General features: G+C 48.5%; 1 protein-coding gene across 1 annotated transcript in view; it reads left to right on the plus strand.

The window, feature by feature from the left end:
• Positions 1-331: 331 nt before the first annotated feature.
• The window catches only part of LOC139408907 (SH2 domain containing 3Ca), a 38,069-nt gene continuing 20,946 nt past the window's right edge, over positions 332-17,454 (plus strand). The window contains exon 1 of the mRNA XM_071153357.1: positions 332-522. Coding sequence (XP_071009458.1) covers positions 442-522 — 81 coding nt within the window. The 5' untranslated portion in view covers positions 332-441. The remainder of the gene's footprint in view (positions 523-17,454) is intronic.

Genomic DNA, 17,454 nt, shown 5'->3' on the forward strand with positions numbered 1-17,454 from the left:
GCCTGTGCGTAGCTGAGAGAGAGAGAGAGAGAGAGAGAGAGAGAGAGAGAGAGAGAGAGAGAGAGAGAGAGAGAGAGAGAGAGAGAGAGAGAGAGAGAGAGAGAGAGAGAGAGAGAGAGAGAGAGAGAGAGAGAGAGAGAGAGAGAGAGAGAGAGAGAGAGAGAGAGAGAGAGAGAGAGAGAGAGAGAGAGAGAGAGAGGCGAGGCGAGATGACAGTAGCAGCAGAGTGCGAGGGGCTGGAGTCCTGACCAGCAGTAGCAACTGTAGTGTTAGCTAGCGTTAGTAGCATAGCAGCCACACGGTTTTGAGTGAGATGAGCCGCTGCCGGGGCTGCTAGCGAGGAGCGCTGCCTGCCTGCTGTGGGACAGTGACAGAGGAGAGCTGGTGCTGGGGTCCTCAGGGTGGGGTACAGCCGTGAGCTGAGCCGTAAGGAGAGGAATAATGACTGAACGCTGTAGCCTATGGAGCGCCCTGTCGGCAGCCGCCTGCTGTTTCTACAGAGGCTCCTTCATGCAGGTGCAGGTGAGTGTGTGTGTGTGTGTGTGTGTTTGTGTAGGTGTGTGTTTGAGAAATGAAAGTGAGCGGTTGTGATTCAAAGAATGTGTTTTTGTTGGAGAGTTTTGGGTTTGAACAGAATCTGTATATTGGCTCGTGAATTTCTGGACATTTCTGTTAGCGGTTTTGTCTTTGCGTGTGAGAGTGTGTACGGGTTGTGCTGGAGTGTGTTCATTCCTGTTTTGGACCAGCCGCTAACTGGTGATATCATAGATACGATACGACACGGGCAGGCATATCTAGTTGTGCTTGTCTAATTTAGAAGCCAGGGGGGAAACATGAGGCTGGCTGATTCCTGACAGATGATCTAAGGGTTGTACTGTTGGCAGGTTGTGGTCAGATCATCTATTGTAACAGAGGTGGACAGGAGAGAAGAGCAGGGAGGTGAATTCCATTCGATCACCACTGAAAGTCATACCGTTTGGATCTGATGGCATGAAGCATCGCTGAAGTATGTTGTTATTGAAAGTCATGCCGTTTGGATCTGATCGTACAAAACCTCAATGTAGTATGTTGTTATTGAAAGTCATGCTGTTTGGATCTGATCGTACAAAACCTCAATGTAGTACGTTGTTATTGAAAGTCATGCCGTTTGGATCTGATCGTACAAAACCTCAATGTAGTACGTTGTTATTGAAAGCTTTTGTATGTGATAGTATGAAACCTCACTGTAATATATTGCTACTCGCTGTTTAGTTTTTTTTGTTTTTCATCTCTTATCTGTGTGTAGTCTCTCTCAACTGTTCCTTGTCTGTTGGGAGACTCTCTGTGGCAGTATTCAGAGTTTGGTAACAGGATTTATAGCAGTGTGTACGTGTGTGTTGCTTTGGTGCAGAAAATGGGAGTATGTTCAGTGAGGGGGCTCATTTTGGTATTTGTAGTTGGGCCACCAGCCCCAGCCACTTGAGTCTGATAGATGGTCTGGTAACATCCTCCGTCTGTTGACCTGTGTGTCCTGTTTACATCACCTGATCTCAGACCAGCACCAGGACAGGAAGAAGTGCTGAGACACTGTCTGTCAGTGACAGTTCGAGTTGAAAAGAGCCTCGACTCCAGGGCGATGCTGGAGCATTTCAACCACTACATTCTCAAAAATAAGAATCTGATCGAGGTTCATTTCAGTGCCCCGGGCCAGGGAACAAAATAGCAGGCTTTCAACACTTCAGTTCAACCATTAGCTTGTTTTCAATTTCCAGCTGATATGGTGCTTTAAACTCCCAGCAGAGAGATTACTACTGATCGTATGGTCTATGAGTCTATGGGAGTGCGGCATGCTGGCATTGCTACCATTGTGTCTGTAATTAAGACCACTGCCGTCCCAGTCGGTCTCTAACTGGGACATTGTGACGTTACAGCCCTGTTTGTTCACAGAGCAGATCAGCGCTTGAACCCCATCTGCCCCTCGCTCCCCTCTCCATGCAGTTTGCACTTTGATGGTTTTCTCCTGATTTTTAATCCCCCCTTTCTGTGTCTGCCAGCCAGGCTAACTCCAACCATCCAGGCAGCGTAACCCCAGTTTATCTCCAAAGTGACCCAGCTGGGATAGGCTGGCAAGGCCACAGAGAGTGTCTGTCAACCCCAGAGGCCATGGCCTGGCACCACGGCCCCCAACCAGTGGGGCTGGTGTCACTTTAAATTGGAGGACCGGCTCAAAGGAATGAATGGTATCAAACATGTCCTCTGGATTCAAGTGACACTGTAGCACCTTCAATCGTGACGGGAGCTCTAAGGGCCACCACAGCCACCAATTATCCCAGGGCCCCGTACCACCAGTTACCGCGGGGGCTCTTTCAACCTCCACATAGTCAGTTAACCATGTTCAACCCCACCCGTCTGACATACGTAGCAGAAGCGGTAGCTGATACTGAAACGTTTTTTTTTGCGTTAGCGACGTTAGGTAGCCGATTAGCCGTAGCCGATTTGGCGTGCTGGAGTATTGTAATATGCAACCCTCTGTGTAATCCCCCCCTGCGCCACTCTTCTTGTGTCTCGTCTCGGGCGCTCCTCTCCTCCTCCGAATCCTTTTCACAGCAAATCCTCTTTGCAGCGCCTGCCTCGCCTCTGCCTCGCCCGCCTGCCACTCCCCCCGGGACAGCGAGGGGCTAAGCGTCTGTTTAACTGCTAAAGTTCAAGAGAAAATCAGCCTGTTACTGAGAGAGAGGAAGCTAATTACACTGGGATGTTTTCTCTAGTAATGAGACACACTTAGCCTGTTTTTTTGTGGGTTTTTTTCGGTTTGCTCGGAGTCCTAACCATTAGTGCCCTTTTCCAACAAAAAAAAACCTATGCCAGTGCATTGTAGCCTGGGTGCCAGTCTGTATCTACTCTCTTGTCATGAGAATTCCACAAAACGAGAGCATAAACAGACTGTTACCCAGGCTAACTGCTTGGAGTTGTAGCTGGATACAGCGAAGAGGGTAGACAGTGAAGCACAAGGGATTATACATGACCAGAGACTGAGGAATGGTGAGGAATGGTGAGGAATGGTAGGGGTGCTGGGATCTGAGCAGAGCAGAGACACTTCCACAGATCCATAGCCCCAGGTCAGGATTAGGGTCGGTAGCTGCTCCCACTCACTGGTTCTCACCTTTCTCCCAATTAGCCAATCTCTCCTTTGTCAGTTCAAAAACCTTCAGTTTCTTGTCGTTGGCTCTTTTCAAGCTTTCATGTCAGAACGTAGGATGCGGACTGCGTGTTTTAAGTGCCATTCGATAGTACCTGAAATGTATCCCACAGGAACCTTTTGATCCAAAGATATAATGGACCGATCCACCTCTGAGTATTTAGTAGGGGTTTAGAGGAGCTGAGGAGGGTGTCACCCTGGACTGTACTATAATGAACCAGTGGGAGGGTGGTTGCAGATGGCATTTTGGAGGGCATAGCTAACAGCAGAGAGAGAGAGAGCGAGAGAGAGAGAGAGAGAGAGAGATAAGAAGGGCTGAGGCACTGACTGGTGAACATTTGTAAATGAAATAGGTGTGCTGGATACTGCTGGAACCGGGATATCTACCACTGTACCAGGTAGAGTTGTGGAGGTGTGAGTGTGTTGACAGACAGACTAACCTCAGTCACTCTACTCACACTACTGCTACCCACACTAACTGCTCCACTCCAGAGAGACTGTGTGTGTGTGTGTCTCAGATCCAGGTGCTACATAAAGGGATTGGAGGTTGTTGCATGCTTCCGTGTATGTGTGTGCCATACAGAGAGATCTAAAGGACCCCTCGTGGTGCCTGCATGGTTCCCCCTCAGAAGTCTTTGTGTGTGTGTGTGTGGCTCTTTTAGGGAGCAGAGCAGCACAGCACTGCTGAGATCACAGACTTGGTCTGGAACTTACTTCTACCCCCACCTGCTCTGTACACTCCCCAACCCCCGCTCTCCAACTCACTATACACGGCCTCACAAGCTATTCATCTACCAGTAGGTCTATATCCTGTTAAATTCCTCATTATTGAACATTGATAAACATCATTTCATTGTTGACGTGGTAGACCGTTTGCTGCTATGGATGTCAGCGGACTTCTGATCCTGTATTTTTCTGACGGCGTTCGAGAGCGAGAGGGAATCCGGGGTGAGGATTTAGGCAGGAGGGGTCAGGGGGAGGGGTTCTATTGTGCGTCCACTTGGCCTTTGACCCCGGGGGTCAACGGTTTTCGGGGTCGCCAGCAGGAGGCCAGAGTTCAGCCGGACAGATATGACTGAACCACCCCTACTGAGCCTCTCTGGTGAGCGCAGAGGCCTGAGGATAAGTGGGCCGAGGGTAGGGAAGGTTATGGTAACCTGGTGGTCACAGCTCTCGACGTGCTTCTTACCCGTTTCTGTACCTCTTCGGAGCACCGCTTGCATTCAAACCAGCACTGTACACGGCTTTAGCAGTAGAATGGGTTGAGGTGTAGCAGTACATCAACTACAGATGTCGGGCCCATGCTAAGGTTTAAGGCACGAGTAACCTAGGTCTTGTCTTTGTCTGTTGGGTCTCTGATAAGATGGGTGTGAGGATTTAGTGGGTCAGCCAGGGGAGGATGAGGTGACGTGGTCCCAGTACTCCTCAGGCTAGCATTGTTATTTATGGCACGACGGGACACCAGGTCTCCCCTCGTGAAAGACCGTCTTCTAACATCAGTGGGATAGGTAAAGGTTGAACAGAAGGCACGAGTAACCTAGGTCTCCCATTTACGCTGTAGGTTCTCTGGTATCAATCTACCTCACTGGCATTTATACCATAAATAAATCTTCTTCCTCTTCCCAGCGATGGCCCCCCCAAAAAAAAAGGTCTTTGTGAGTTACTGGGTACCAGAGTCCCGGTGGAATTCTTAATGTTTCAGTTTACTTTATGAAAGGACCCCAGGCAATTAAAGTGCAACTAGGTGATTTGCGGCGTAGGACAGAGAATAGCTCCACAGCAGCAGACAATATGTTTGATCATGGTGGAAGAGAAGATATAGGAGATGGAGAATGTATGTTTTTCACAGACGGTTACTGATAACATCGAAATAAAACTAGTAGAACCATTTTGAAAAATGTAAATCAGAAAACGTTTAAACAACCGTTTCTGTGATGGATTCAATTTCATTTAGAAAAAGATGAGACTAAAGATTAAAATGTTGACGATACCCAAACGATTAAAGTAATCGAATCTAACATAAAGATACGTTAGGGATTAATGAATAACGTTTCATTAGTTCTCCAAAGATGAAACAATTCAATTTGAAAAGCTTTGAATGCAATTCAATTTAGATGAGACTAAGAATTAGACTATCCTTGATTAGATCGTGTTCGGAGGGAACACACACACGGAGAGAATTACCCTGATTAGATGGTTTTCAGCGTTCAGAGAGGCAACGGTATGCTCTGCTGAAGTGTTGAGCTGACTCTGAACGTTTAGGACTAATTTAGTGTGACTGAACGGCAGACGCTGATGCTGCTGGTACACACACACACAAAAGAAAAACCATGGCATCTTCATGAGCTGTGCCATAGGCTACACCATCGTGGGGGGTGGGGGGGGGGGGGTCCCCTCATGCTCCTGAAAAGATGAAGAGACTAACCACATAGCAGTCTCAACATAGAGATGGAGGGATAGAGAGAGGGAGGGATGACTGTCCGTCTCTTTAGATACAGTATGTATGCGTCTCATCGGAGCTTAGGCAACAGCAACTACAGAAAACGATTACATAATTCTCTGGATGAAAAAATGGACAGAGGAAGGTGAGAAAAGGGGGGTGAGAGAGGGAAGAAGGAAGACGGGTAAGGATGACACCACAGCAGGGTATCACAGGCTAATTTCCCATGAGTGTCTCTCGGAATAACACGTCGATCTTGTGCAGGCAGGGCTAGTGTTTCCCCCTGGGAGTGTACACACACACACACATACACACACACACACCCACACATATTTTAGGCTGCTTTCGGTGTGCTATGAGAGTCCGGACATGCAAGGGCATTGCTGATCTTAAGGGATGTGTGTTGTGTTTTGGAAGGCTCTCCCCCTCCTCCCTCCTCTCCAACAGCGCGAGTTCAAGCCAGCAAGAAGGGCTCCATCTGAACATCACCATGGTGACAGCCTAGTACACACACAAGGACAACACCCACCTCCCCGATATCCCTCTATCCCTACCCCCATCAATGATTATACTGTCTGTGAGGAAGAAAGAGCGTGTGTGTGTGTTTAGGAACATGAGTACTGTACCAATACTATCTCAGTCTGTCAATTTAATGGCCCTCTGTGTCGGAGGTAACCGAGGGGTTACTAGCTGTCCATCAAAGCTTTGCCCCGCCCTCAGACACTGTGCAAGAGCTGTACCGTAATGTGTGTGTGTGCGCCCGTGTGTGTGTCTGTCTGTGTGTGTGCGAGATGTGTGGCAGCGGGTACACAGAGCTCTGCTCACTCTCTCTGCTCTGTATGAATGAAAGTGATACCTCAGCGCTCCCGCACTGTCTAGCCTTTCTGCCCTGCCAGCCAATAGCACTCAGCGCTACCTTGCCTCCTGGAAACAATGACATCATCTCTAGCCAATAGCATCGCAGCTCTGGGGCTTGCTGCCTGCTGCAGCTCCAACGATGATCAGTTGGGACAAGGGGAGAGGGAAGGATGGAGAAAAGAGAGAGACTATTGTACTGACAGTGCAAACGGAAGATAGCAGGGCCCGGATTTGAAGCAGGCTATAAGGCTCAGAGGTATTCCTGTGTGCACTCTTCAAAATAAAGGTGCCAGTTGGAACCGAATAAGGTTTGTGAGAGCGATGCCATAGTGGAACCATTTTAGGGTCTCTGAAGCACCTTTTCATGGGATGGTTCTTTTGAAGAACCATACAAAAATCCATAAACCAGACAAGTTTCGGCCCTCCGGGACCAGAATTCCAGAATTCGATATCCCTGCTGTAGGGTTGAAAGTCTTAATTGCATATTCATATTGCATATCCTTGGTGACTTTCGAGTTAAATGTAATTATTCGAGACAACACAATAGATATTTCATAATGCCTTCTTGTGAAGGCGTAGTTTTACCATAATACAGTGGCCTGAAACTCTTGGTTTACAGGCCACATCAGGCCTGCAAGCCACATTATGCCGGCTAGCAAAGTGATGTGTAATTTCTATTGGAATCCAGCCAGAGTGGGGATATCCAACATTTGGAATTTTGGGAAGACTAAGATATGAGACTACCTTAAATATCCAAACTGGAACAACCATTTTAGTAACTGGTGCAGTAACAGATTGGTATAGTTTAGGAAAATGTATGTCATTTATATTTGAGTAGCGTGAGATTAATTAATCAATCAGTGTACATGCAAAAACAGAGATATTAAAACACAACAATTCTTAAAATCAACTTACAATAGAGCATGCTGGGAAATATGATAAGGATGGGCGTGATTAGGCTTCCTCTCTGGTTATTAACGCCAACACTGGGGTACTTTTACACCACTGTGTTAATTTAACTATTGAATCAACGCTAGAAATATTACACTGAAAAAGCAACACTAGTTAACATAGTGAAAGGGACACATCTGCAGGCTCCCATACATTTCAAGAACCTTTTAGAATTCTGAAGAACAGTGGATGTCAAGAACCCCACACTCAATGTTCTTTATCGGGACCAAGACATGGTTCTATCACGGCCACGGATACTATAACAGCCAGACAGGGCTGTGTGTGTGTGTGTGTGCGTGTACTCGGCCCATCAGAGGGCCTGGCTAATTCACACCCCTGATTTATATGCATCACCAGTCCACCTATCAGATCAAACGCTGCCTCATTACCATATCATTATCAGCAGTGGACATGGGGAGAAGAGACCGTATGTACGTGAGGACTTTCTCTAATCTGTTTATTTTATATGTATCATATAGGTATGACAGCTTTTATATATTTAAAAAAATATTTTTTAACCTTTATATTTAACTAGGCAAGACAGTTAAGAACAAATTCTTATTTACAATGATGGCCTAGGAGCAGTGGTTTAACTGCCTTGTTCAGGGGCAGAAAGACTGATTTTTACCTTGTCAGCTCGGGGATTCGATCCAGCTACGCTCTAACCGCTAGGCTACCTGCCGACGTCTCTCTGGTCCCCCCCCCCCCCCCCCCCCCCACCCCGTTATCTCTCTCCCTCTCCTCCCCGTCTCTCGTACGACCCTGGTCTGTGTGTTTGTGTGCAGAGCCCGTCAAGCCCGTCAATAGGTCACCCTGTGTTTGTGTACTGACAGACTGAGGACTGTATAGCGTTGGGTGTCCGCGTCTGACTGTCGACTCCGGGCGGACCACGTCTAGTCAGCGACATTGATGCTTTTCCTCTTTTCGACCCTCACAAAGCAAAACGTCCCACCGCAGGGTGTGTCCAGGTATCGATTAGACTGGCGTTTGCGTGTGTGTCTGCGTGTTGTGCATGTGCTTGCCTGTCTCTTCCTGTGTGCTCATCAGCATGTATACACACACACACACACACACACACACACACACACACACACACACACACACACACACACAGGAGATATTTTCCAACGTTAGCCTTTTGTATGCACTGGAGGGCGGTTACACCGTCGACCCACAAAGGCCCTTGACCACACCAAAAGCATAAAAGCACAACTGAAAGTAAAAGGGTGTGACGATCCGCTATTAAGACTATATCAAATATCAACACTTACAGCCAAAGCTACAAATAATGCTGAGGCCGTCAGGGGCTCCCTATATTAAGTCATATTGCTTTGTATCTGCTGTTGTCTTTTGTTGTGGCGCATCGAGACTACTGTACGAGCAACAATAGGCGTGCTGCTGTTCTCCGCTGCTGCTGTTGTGGTTTGATGTGATGGATGATGATTGATGTGACAGGCCCATCCCTCCGTTCTCGCTTCCTTTCTCTCCTCTCCCTCTTTTCCCTCCGCTCCTTCCTCCTCTCTCTGGTCCATCCTTTCCCTCAGGCCTGAAGCCAGTGGCTGGGATTGGGAGTGGTCAGTCATTTGATGAGGGATGAGATGAGGGAGGGATGAGATGCTGTTACGATGCTCTCATCAATTTCCTCTGAAGGATGGGGATGGGGATGGGGGCAGGATATATTACTGACCATCAGAGAAGAGCCATTCATTCGGTGTCTGAATCAGAAACAATCCTTCAATCTGTGTTTCGCAATCTATTTATCCTTAATTTCACCAGGGAGTCTCTAGAGATTTAAATTTTTTAAAAAGGGTTTCTTAAACTATGGGTCGGGACCCAAAGTTGGCCCTGGGCATGTGAGAGATGGTTTGCGGGTTATGAGAATACATCTATAATACACACTATTTCGACTTAATTTGAGTCATTAAAGGATGATTTGGGTCACAGAAGGATGGTCAATTTCTCATTTGGGTTTCAAGCTGAAAAAGTGTACGAACCCATGATAGACTGATAGTGTGGTAGGCCGATTTGTCTCTAGCCAGCCCCTTTGCTTCACCATGAAACGGTTCAGTTTGGATTCCAGGCTAGCCAGCCCCTTTGCTTCACCATGAAACGGTTCAGTTTGGATTCCAGGCTAGCCAGCCCCTTTGCTTCACCATGAAACGGTTCCGTTTGGATTCCAGGCTAGCCAGCCCCTTTGCTTCACCATGAAACGGTTCAGTTTGGATTCCAGGCTAGCCAGCCCCTTTGCTTCACCATGAAACGGTTCAGTTTGGATTCCAGGCTAGCCAGCCCCTTTGCTTCACCATGAAACGGTTCAGTTTGGATTCCAGGCTAGCCAGCCTCTTTGCTTCACCATGAAACGGTTCCGTTTGGATTCCAGGCTAGCCAGCCCCTTTGCTTCACTATGAAACGGTTCAGTTTGGATTCCAGGCTAGCCAGCCCCTTTGCTTCACCATGAAACGGTTCAGTTTGGATTCCAGGCTAGCCAGCCCCTTTGCTTCACCATGAAACGGTTCAGTTTGGATTCCAGGCTAGCCAACTCCTTTGCTTCACCATGAAACGGTTCAGTTTGGTTTCCAGGCTAGCCAGCCCCTTTGCTTCACCATGAAACGGTTCAGTTTGGATTCCAGGCTAGCCAGCCCCTTTGCTTCACCATGAAACGGTTCAGTTTGGATTCCAGGCTAGCCAACTCCTTTGTCGTTGCCATAAACGCTATGTAAGATGGTGACAAAGGAGTTGAGTCTAAAACGGAAAGCGATCTTGTGTCTGTCTGGCTGTAGCATCAAAGGGAGTCCGTTCAGTCAATGTCTGGTCTCATCTGCTCAGTCTCTGTCTGTCAGATCCCTCATGTGTTCCTGACTCATCATCAGGGACATAAGTCTCTGTTTTTGGGAGGAGATGAAATCTCCCATCTTTTATTGGCTTTCTACATCTTCATAATTCCAGCCCGCTGTGTCTTTTAGGCAGCAACAATTAATTCAGGCCTGGCGTTTATCGATTAATCAATGGAAGGGATGCAGCATCTCTGTATTTCTCCACCGCACACACACACACACACACACACACACACACACACACACACACCACACACAAACACACACACACACACACACACACACACACACACACACACACACACACACACACACACACACACACTTTCTGCTCCTCTTGACTCTTTCCTCCTGCTGCTTCCTCCTCTCCTGCCTTGGGGTGGTGGGGAGAGAGAGGAGCATCGTGGGACTTGTGGTTTATCTGACAGTGTAAAGGCCTCCATTTATAAAGAACAACAAAAAGATCCCATGGCCTCGGCTTAGCACATTACCGCTTGTCACCGTGGTAACAGATAGCCTCTGGCCTCGGCCTCTGGCTCCCAGCCGACACACCACACACACACACACACACACACAACGTCCCACACACTGACACCGCTGGGCTAGAGGAGCAGAAGCAGGTTAGTATTGATGAGGCACCAAGACCCACAATCCATCAGGGCCCTGACCCCTGACCCTTGAGAGCCTTTAAACTGGCCATTAATGGGCCATTCTTTCAGTGTGTGTGTGTGTGTGTGTGTTTTTCTGTGTGTGAGGAGAGGGGCTTAAGCACTGTCTATTCCTGACTACTCCTACATGCCAACACACATTTATTTTGATATTCATCTCACACAGACGGGCAGGTTATGCTTTCACCCAGCAGAGTGTTATATAATTTCTGCGGTCGATATGTCTGTAAGCAAAATGAATCCATACCAATTTGTGAACCGGGAATCTTTCTGAATAGGAAAAATATAATAAATCCCAGTGAGAGGAGGTTTGTGGGTTTTTGGGAACCTCATATGACCTGAACAATGAAATTCAGCCGACAGCCATCCAGGGTTTAATCCGGCCAATTTTCTCATTCTCTGGTGTGTGGATTATCCACCCGTATCCCTGTAAGCCTGTTCGCTCTCCTCCTCCTCTTCCTCCTCCTCCTCTCCCCCCTTCTCCTTTCTCCTCCCTTTCTCTCCCCGGAGCCCAGTCATCAGTGTGTTGCTCCTGTTCTTGTCAGTGTAATGGGCCGACCAGTCTCACTGCTGCACCAAACACACACACTCACTCACACACACACACACACACACTCTGATACAGGCTGCTACACCGAGCACACACACTGACAGGCAGGGAGCAGGTGGGAAAGATAGATGGGGGAGGGAGGCGATAGAGAGACAGGTGGAGAAAGAGAGGAGGATGAAGGAAAGTAGAGGAGGAGAGAGAGAGAGAGAGAGAGGAGGAGAAGGCAGAGGAATGGAGAGACCCGAAGCAGGTAAGTGAGACAAGTGCCCTTTCATTTGCCCTCCCTCCATCCTTGCCGTTCCTGGCAGATTACTCACTGCCTGTCTGTACTGAGGAGGTGGACCGGAGGCTGTTGCTGGGGCTGGAGGCTGGGCAGTGACAAAGCAAGGTTTTGGGTAGAGGAGACGGGGCCGTGTTATCTCAGTGCTACAGAGAAGTCGAGTAGTTGAGATATGTTGTTGGTAAATGGAGGACCAGGGAAGTCTTATCGGGTCGTATTGTAGTGCCGCGGAGAGAGCTGTACCTCGGACGGTAGTGTTATGAGTCCAGGTTGACGGTGCATGTATGTAGTCTACTGTTATTGGTTAGTGGAGACCCAGACCATGGGGTAGCAGATCAGAGGATAGCGTTGGCCACACCCAGCTGTGTTTTCCCCTTCAGTTCACCCCACTGCACATTGCAGGATCGTCCCCAGCCCGGCAAGGCCCAGCCCGGCAAGGCCCAGCCCGGCGTGACGGTGCACATGAACCCTTTCAGTCTCCTCTCTACCAGCTTCGAGGGAGGAAGGTAGGGAGGAGGGAGCCACCATGGAGTGGGAGGGGTTACCAAGGCAGTGTCTCCCAGGTGTGGCCCTGCTGAGTAGGCTAGGGAAGGGAGGGAGGGAGGAGCCACCATAGAGGGGGAGGGGTTACCAAGGCAGTATCTCCCAGGTGTGGCCCTGCTGAGTAGGCTAGGGAGGGAGGGAGGGAGGGAGGGAGGGAGGGAGGGAGGGAGGGAGGGAGGGAGGGAGGGAAGGCGGTGGGTTGGTGGTAGGTGCTGGTTCATGATGGAGTGGTCGTGCTGGGTCTCCTGAGACGGATAGGGAGGAGGGAGGAAAGGGCTTGGTTGATGATGGTAGATGTGTTGCGTGAGACCTCTAGCCTTGCGTTTTGTCAAACCTCTCAGCTGTCCTCTCCTAATTGGGTAGTCATGCCCTGATGGAGCCTCCAGTCCCCAGTCCCCAGTCCCAAAACCCCAAGCCCCCTCCCTGTTCTTTCCCCAGCCCCTGACCCCATTGTGGCCTTGCCTCAGTCTCATCCAGCAGCCCCCAATCTTCCAATCCTGGTCTTTCCCCAGCCAGCAGCCCCCCAGGGCCAGGGAAAGGATGGAAGGGGGGGGTCAGTGGAGGGAACACAAAGTGACTCCCACTGTGGGGTCTGTGGGGTGGGTGGAGGCTGTAGAGTAGAGGCTGATTGCCCCTGACAGGTCTGGCTCTGTGAAGAGTTTATCTAAACGCAAAAAAGGACCTGTTCCCTTTTGGTAGGGTCACAAGGCTGCCTAGCATGGACACACACAGACACACACTCACACACACACACACGCACAGACGCACACAAAGAGTGAGTTAAAGATGACCTATTTTCTATACCAATATGTTTCCAGATGTAGGAGGGAAGCAGCTTGGGGGCATGTTGTGGCCATCCAGAGGCATTCTTTTGGGGGGGGGGGGGGGGGGGGGTGTGTGTGCGCGTGCGCCCTTACCTCTGAACATACTATGCTACCCTACAGGCGTGTTTAACAGTAAAAACAGAGGTTGAGAGTCAGGGGGAAGAGAATCAGCTCCGAGACATACTTGCAGTCCGAAATCATTAGAGCTGAGTGCATCTCTGTACCTCTCTCACGTTGTGTGGTAGTGGGGTGGGAGGCACACACAGCAACTCATTCTTACCCGCTCAGTTAATATTGTCTTTTCCTTATCATCATAAATCACACCCATCAGGTGCAGTATCTTAATCAACTGTCATTAAGAAACCACAGAGTGGGACAAAGAAGGCTTTGATGAGAGAGAGAGAAGGGGGGGGGGGAGAAAGAGACAGACAGACAGACAGAGAGAGAGCGAGAGGGAGGGAGATGGAGAGAGGGAAAGGGAAGAGAGAGCAAAAGAGAATAGATGGATGGTCCACAGTGGGAGTCCAGGAGTGTGTCATATCCTGTGGCCCAGCTGTCAGTCAGTGTGGGGGTAGAGGCACTGAGACCATGCTGAGTGACAAGCTCTAGAGGGGATTGTGTGTGTGTGTGTGCGTGTGCGTGTGCGTGTGTGTGTGTCTGAGAGCTAGCACTGAGCAGCCCTAAGGGGGGTAGACAGGGCATGACAGAGGAAAGGAATGAGGATTTTTCTGCCACTCTGTCGCAAGCCAGTAGCTTTGTGTGTCTGTGTACCAGCAGTAGTAGGTGTGGTGGAGTCGGTGTTGACAGCGGAGGTCCCAGTTATCAGTCCCACCTCCAGACCCCAGCCTGCAGATATATCAGCCAACAGAGGGGATGTAAACTATAGCCTGCAGAGGTGATCCCTACAGAGGGGGGGGGCACAGTCGGACAAGACACCCACGAGGAGTAGGGGTCGACCGAAGAGTGACTGGAGGATGGAATTCATACAATGTAACTAGATGTATATCTGGTTGGCGGGATAGGAGGAGGAGGGAGGGTGAGGGATACGTTGCTCCTCTGCGATTCCTTAGCTAAGCGTCTACATGGCGCAATTACTGTATGTGAATGACGTTACCGGAGAAATGAATCAGATGAGCTTTGGTGGTTATCATAAAGCTATGGGATTTACTTTGGGTTACAGTCTGTGCCAGGCTAACTTAAGCCTTGTATGTCCTTTTAACATTCCTGACACTGCGACGTGGCTTCTCATAGTACCGCGAGTCTGTGGAAGGGGAGTGATGGTGTTTAGGACTAAGAGACTAGGAGGAGAGAGAGGAGATCAGGTAAGATAGGAGCATGTGAAATAATGGGATACGGCTGAGATGGTGGGAGACAGGGTTGGGTGGGAGGGTTTTAAGCAGTAATCCAGGCCCCTAAACCCCTTAGAGGGGGGCAGATGGAAAGAGGGAGGGAGGGATAGAGGGTACAGAGAGGGACCTCTGCTCTGGCCCAGCGGATGGGGAGGAGGTGGGGTCCCCCAATCTCAGGCTGCTACCATAGCAACGGGGCTGGGGTAGGGGCAGGGGGAAGCTGAAAGAGAAAGGCTCTACATTCTATCATGGGTTTGGATCTAAGAACACTTCATGTCTGTTTCAGTGCATCCCTTATTCCTTGCTTTGCATTGTACCATTTGGGCCAGAGAGGGGGTTTGTTTTTTTTGGTAGTAGATTGCATTTGGTAGATTGCGCCTGGTAGATTGTATGTATCTTGGATCCAGTCGAAATTTCTGTGAGTTTGACTGATGGTAACGCCACCTCTGGTTTGGTGATCTGCTGGAGGGAGTGGGGGATGTCATTAGTTGGTGCGATTTGATTGGTCAGCAGTGAGTAAGTGGGAGGGTAGTAGGTGTCTGGGTAAATGAGGTGATGGATCATCCGGTGTTATTATTCATAACATCAAGGAGTGCAGGGACACAGTCCAACCCTCCACCTGCACCCCCATCCATCCCCAGCTAACCCCCGTATCTCCCACCTGCACCCCCTAACCCCCCCCCCATCTCCGTCCGTCCCTAGCCCTGCGTCGCACACCCAATCTCCAGCCCAACCCCCATATCCCCTAATGTCCTACTCCAGAATCAGCTGGGGGAAAGAACCAAGACCCAGCAGTCTGTCCCTGTCCTAACTATCCCACCTCTTCAATAAACCTGACACCTCTGTGCCTCCAGTCCACAGACGAAATGAGCAACTTAAAAATAATGATGAAGTTGGTATGCACTGTAGTCCGTTGTTTTTTTACCTCCAATGTGATGTATTGTTAGTGGTATGTACTATAGGTCGACCAATTAATCGGAATGGACGATTATTTTGGGCCGATTTCAAGTTTTCATTACAATCGGAAATCTGTATTTTTGTGCGCAGATTTGACGATTAAAAAAAATATATATATATTATTTTTTAAATTGTATTTTTATTATTTTTTTACACCTTTATTTAATCTTTATTTAACTAGGCAAGTCAGTTAAGAACATATTCTTATTTTATTACGGCCTAGGAACGGTGGGTTAACTGCCTCGTTCAGGGGCAGAAAGACAGATTTTCACCTTGTCAGCTCGGGGGATCCAATGTTGTAACCTAACAGTTAACTAGTCCAACGCAATAACTACCTGCTTCTCTCTCGTTGCACTCCACAAGGAGACTGCCTGTTACGCGAATGCAGTAAGCCAAGGTAAGTTGCTAGCTAGCATTAAACTTATCTTATAAAAAACAATCAATCATAATCACTAGTTAACTACACATGGTTGATGATATTATCTAGCATGTCCTGTGTTGCATATAATCTGACTGAGCATACAAACATACAAGTATCTCACTGAGCGGTGGTAGGCAGAAGCAGGCGCGTAAACATTCATTCAAACAGCACTTTCCTGCGTTTTGACAGCAGCTCTTCGTTGTGCGTCAAGCATTGCGATGTTTCTGACTTCAAGCCAAAAACTTCTTAGCTGGGAATATTGAAGACTCATGTTAAAAGGAACCACCAGCTTTCATATGTTCTCATGTTCTGAGCAAGGAACTGAAACGTTAGCTTTCTTACATAGCACATATTGCACTTTTACGTTCTTCTCCAACACTTTGTTTTTGCATTATTTAAACCAAATTGAACATGTTTCATTATCTACTTGAGGCTAAATTGATTTTATTGATGTATTAAATTAAGTTCAAATAAGTGTTAATTCAGTATTGTTGTAATTGTCATTATTACAAACACATGTAAAAAATAAAAAATGAATCGGCTGATTAATCGGTATCGGCTTTTTTTGGTCCTCCAATAATCGGTATCGGCGTTGAAAAATCATAATCGGTCGACCTCTAGTATGTACAGTAGATATTACTGTATGGTTAGAGTGTTACAGTAAGCCAGCCAAAGCTAATGGCTTTCTGGCTCAATATTGAGGTGAATGAGCTGCTGTGTTTAACATCTTATATACATGAGGAGGACTGTGTGTGTGTGTGTGTGTGTGTCTCAAGACTCCCAGCTGCGTGCTGTTGGAGCCAGGAATGCTGCACTCACTGTACATCGCCCGGCACCTGGCCTCTTCACACACAATGAGACGTTTCCATAGCAACCAAGGCTGCAGTGGGGGGGGGGGGGGGGGGGGGGGGGGTTAGATGAATGGCATAGTCTTTCGCACTCCATTGTAGTTCCTCTATTACTCTCTCTCTCCCTCTACCCACCCTGTATCAATGAATGTCACCTGGCTATTCTCTACTTCTCTGTCTCTCTCTCTCTCGCTGTCTCTCTCTCACTGTCTGTGTCTGTCTGTCTGTGTCTGTCTGTCTGTGTCTGTCTGTGTCTCTCTGATGTTGCATTAACAAAAAAGTATTGGGTTTGTGCTTTCCAGGAAAGTAAGGAGCGTGAGGCTGTTACTCCAACCCACCAGGGAGGCACTGTAACTGGGCCACAGAACATGGGGCTCAGCCAGAGGTTGGATGGGTGTACCACCCCTCTTTGGGAGTCGGAAGAGAAAAAGTTTGAAACACTGTTTCTCTCTCACACACATCCTGGTCCCTCTGACTCTTTCTCTCTTTCTGCCCCTCTTTCTCTCTGTCGCTCTCGGTTTGTCAGTCGGTCTGTCTCCGTCTCTGGTCTCAGTCATATCATAGAGAGCCTGGCTATTCCAATTTGCCCACCACCTACTCACCTACACACACACACACACACACAGTGTGTGTCTACTGTAAAACCCAATTACAGGATGGTCCGTCAGCTCAGCAGCAGGGCTAGTCTCTCCTGGGTCACCACAGAGACGGGGAAAAGCAATAACTCCGCACTTGACCCTGCTGCTCTTTTAT

The sequence above is a fragment of the Oncorhynchus clarkii genome, chromosome 5 (assembly GCF_045791955.1).
Source record: "Oncorhynchus clarkii lewisi isolate Uvic-CL-2024 chromosome 5, UVic_Ocla_1.0, whole genome shotgun sequence".
NCBI classification, from domain to species: Eukaryota; Metazoa; Chordata; class Actinopteri; order Salmoniformes; family Salmonidae; genus Oncorhynchus; species Oncorhynchus clarkii.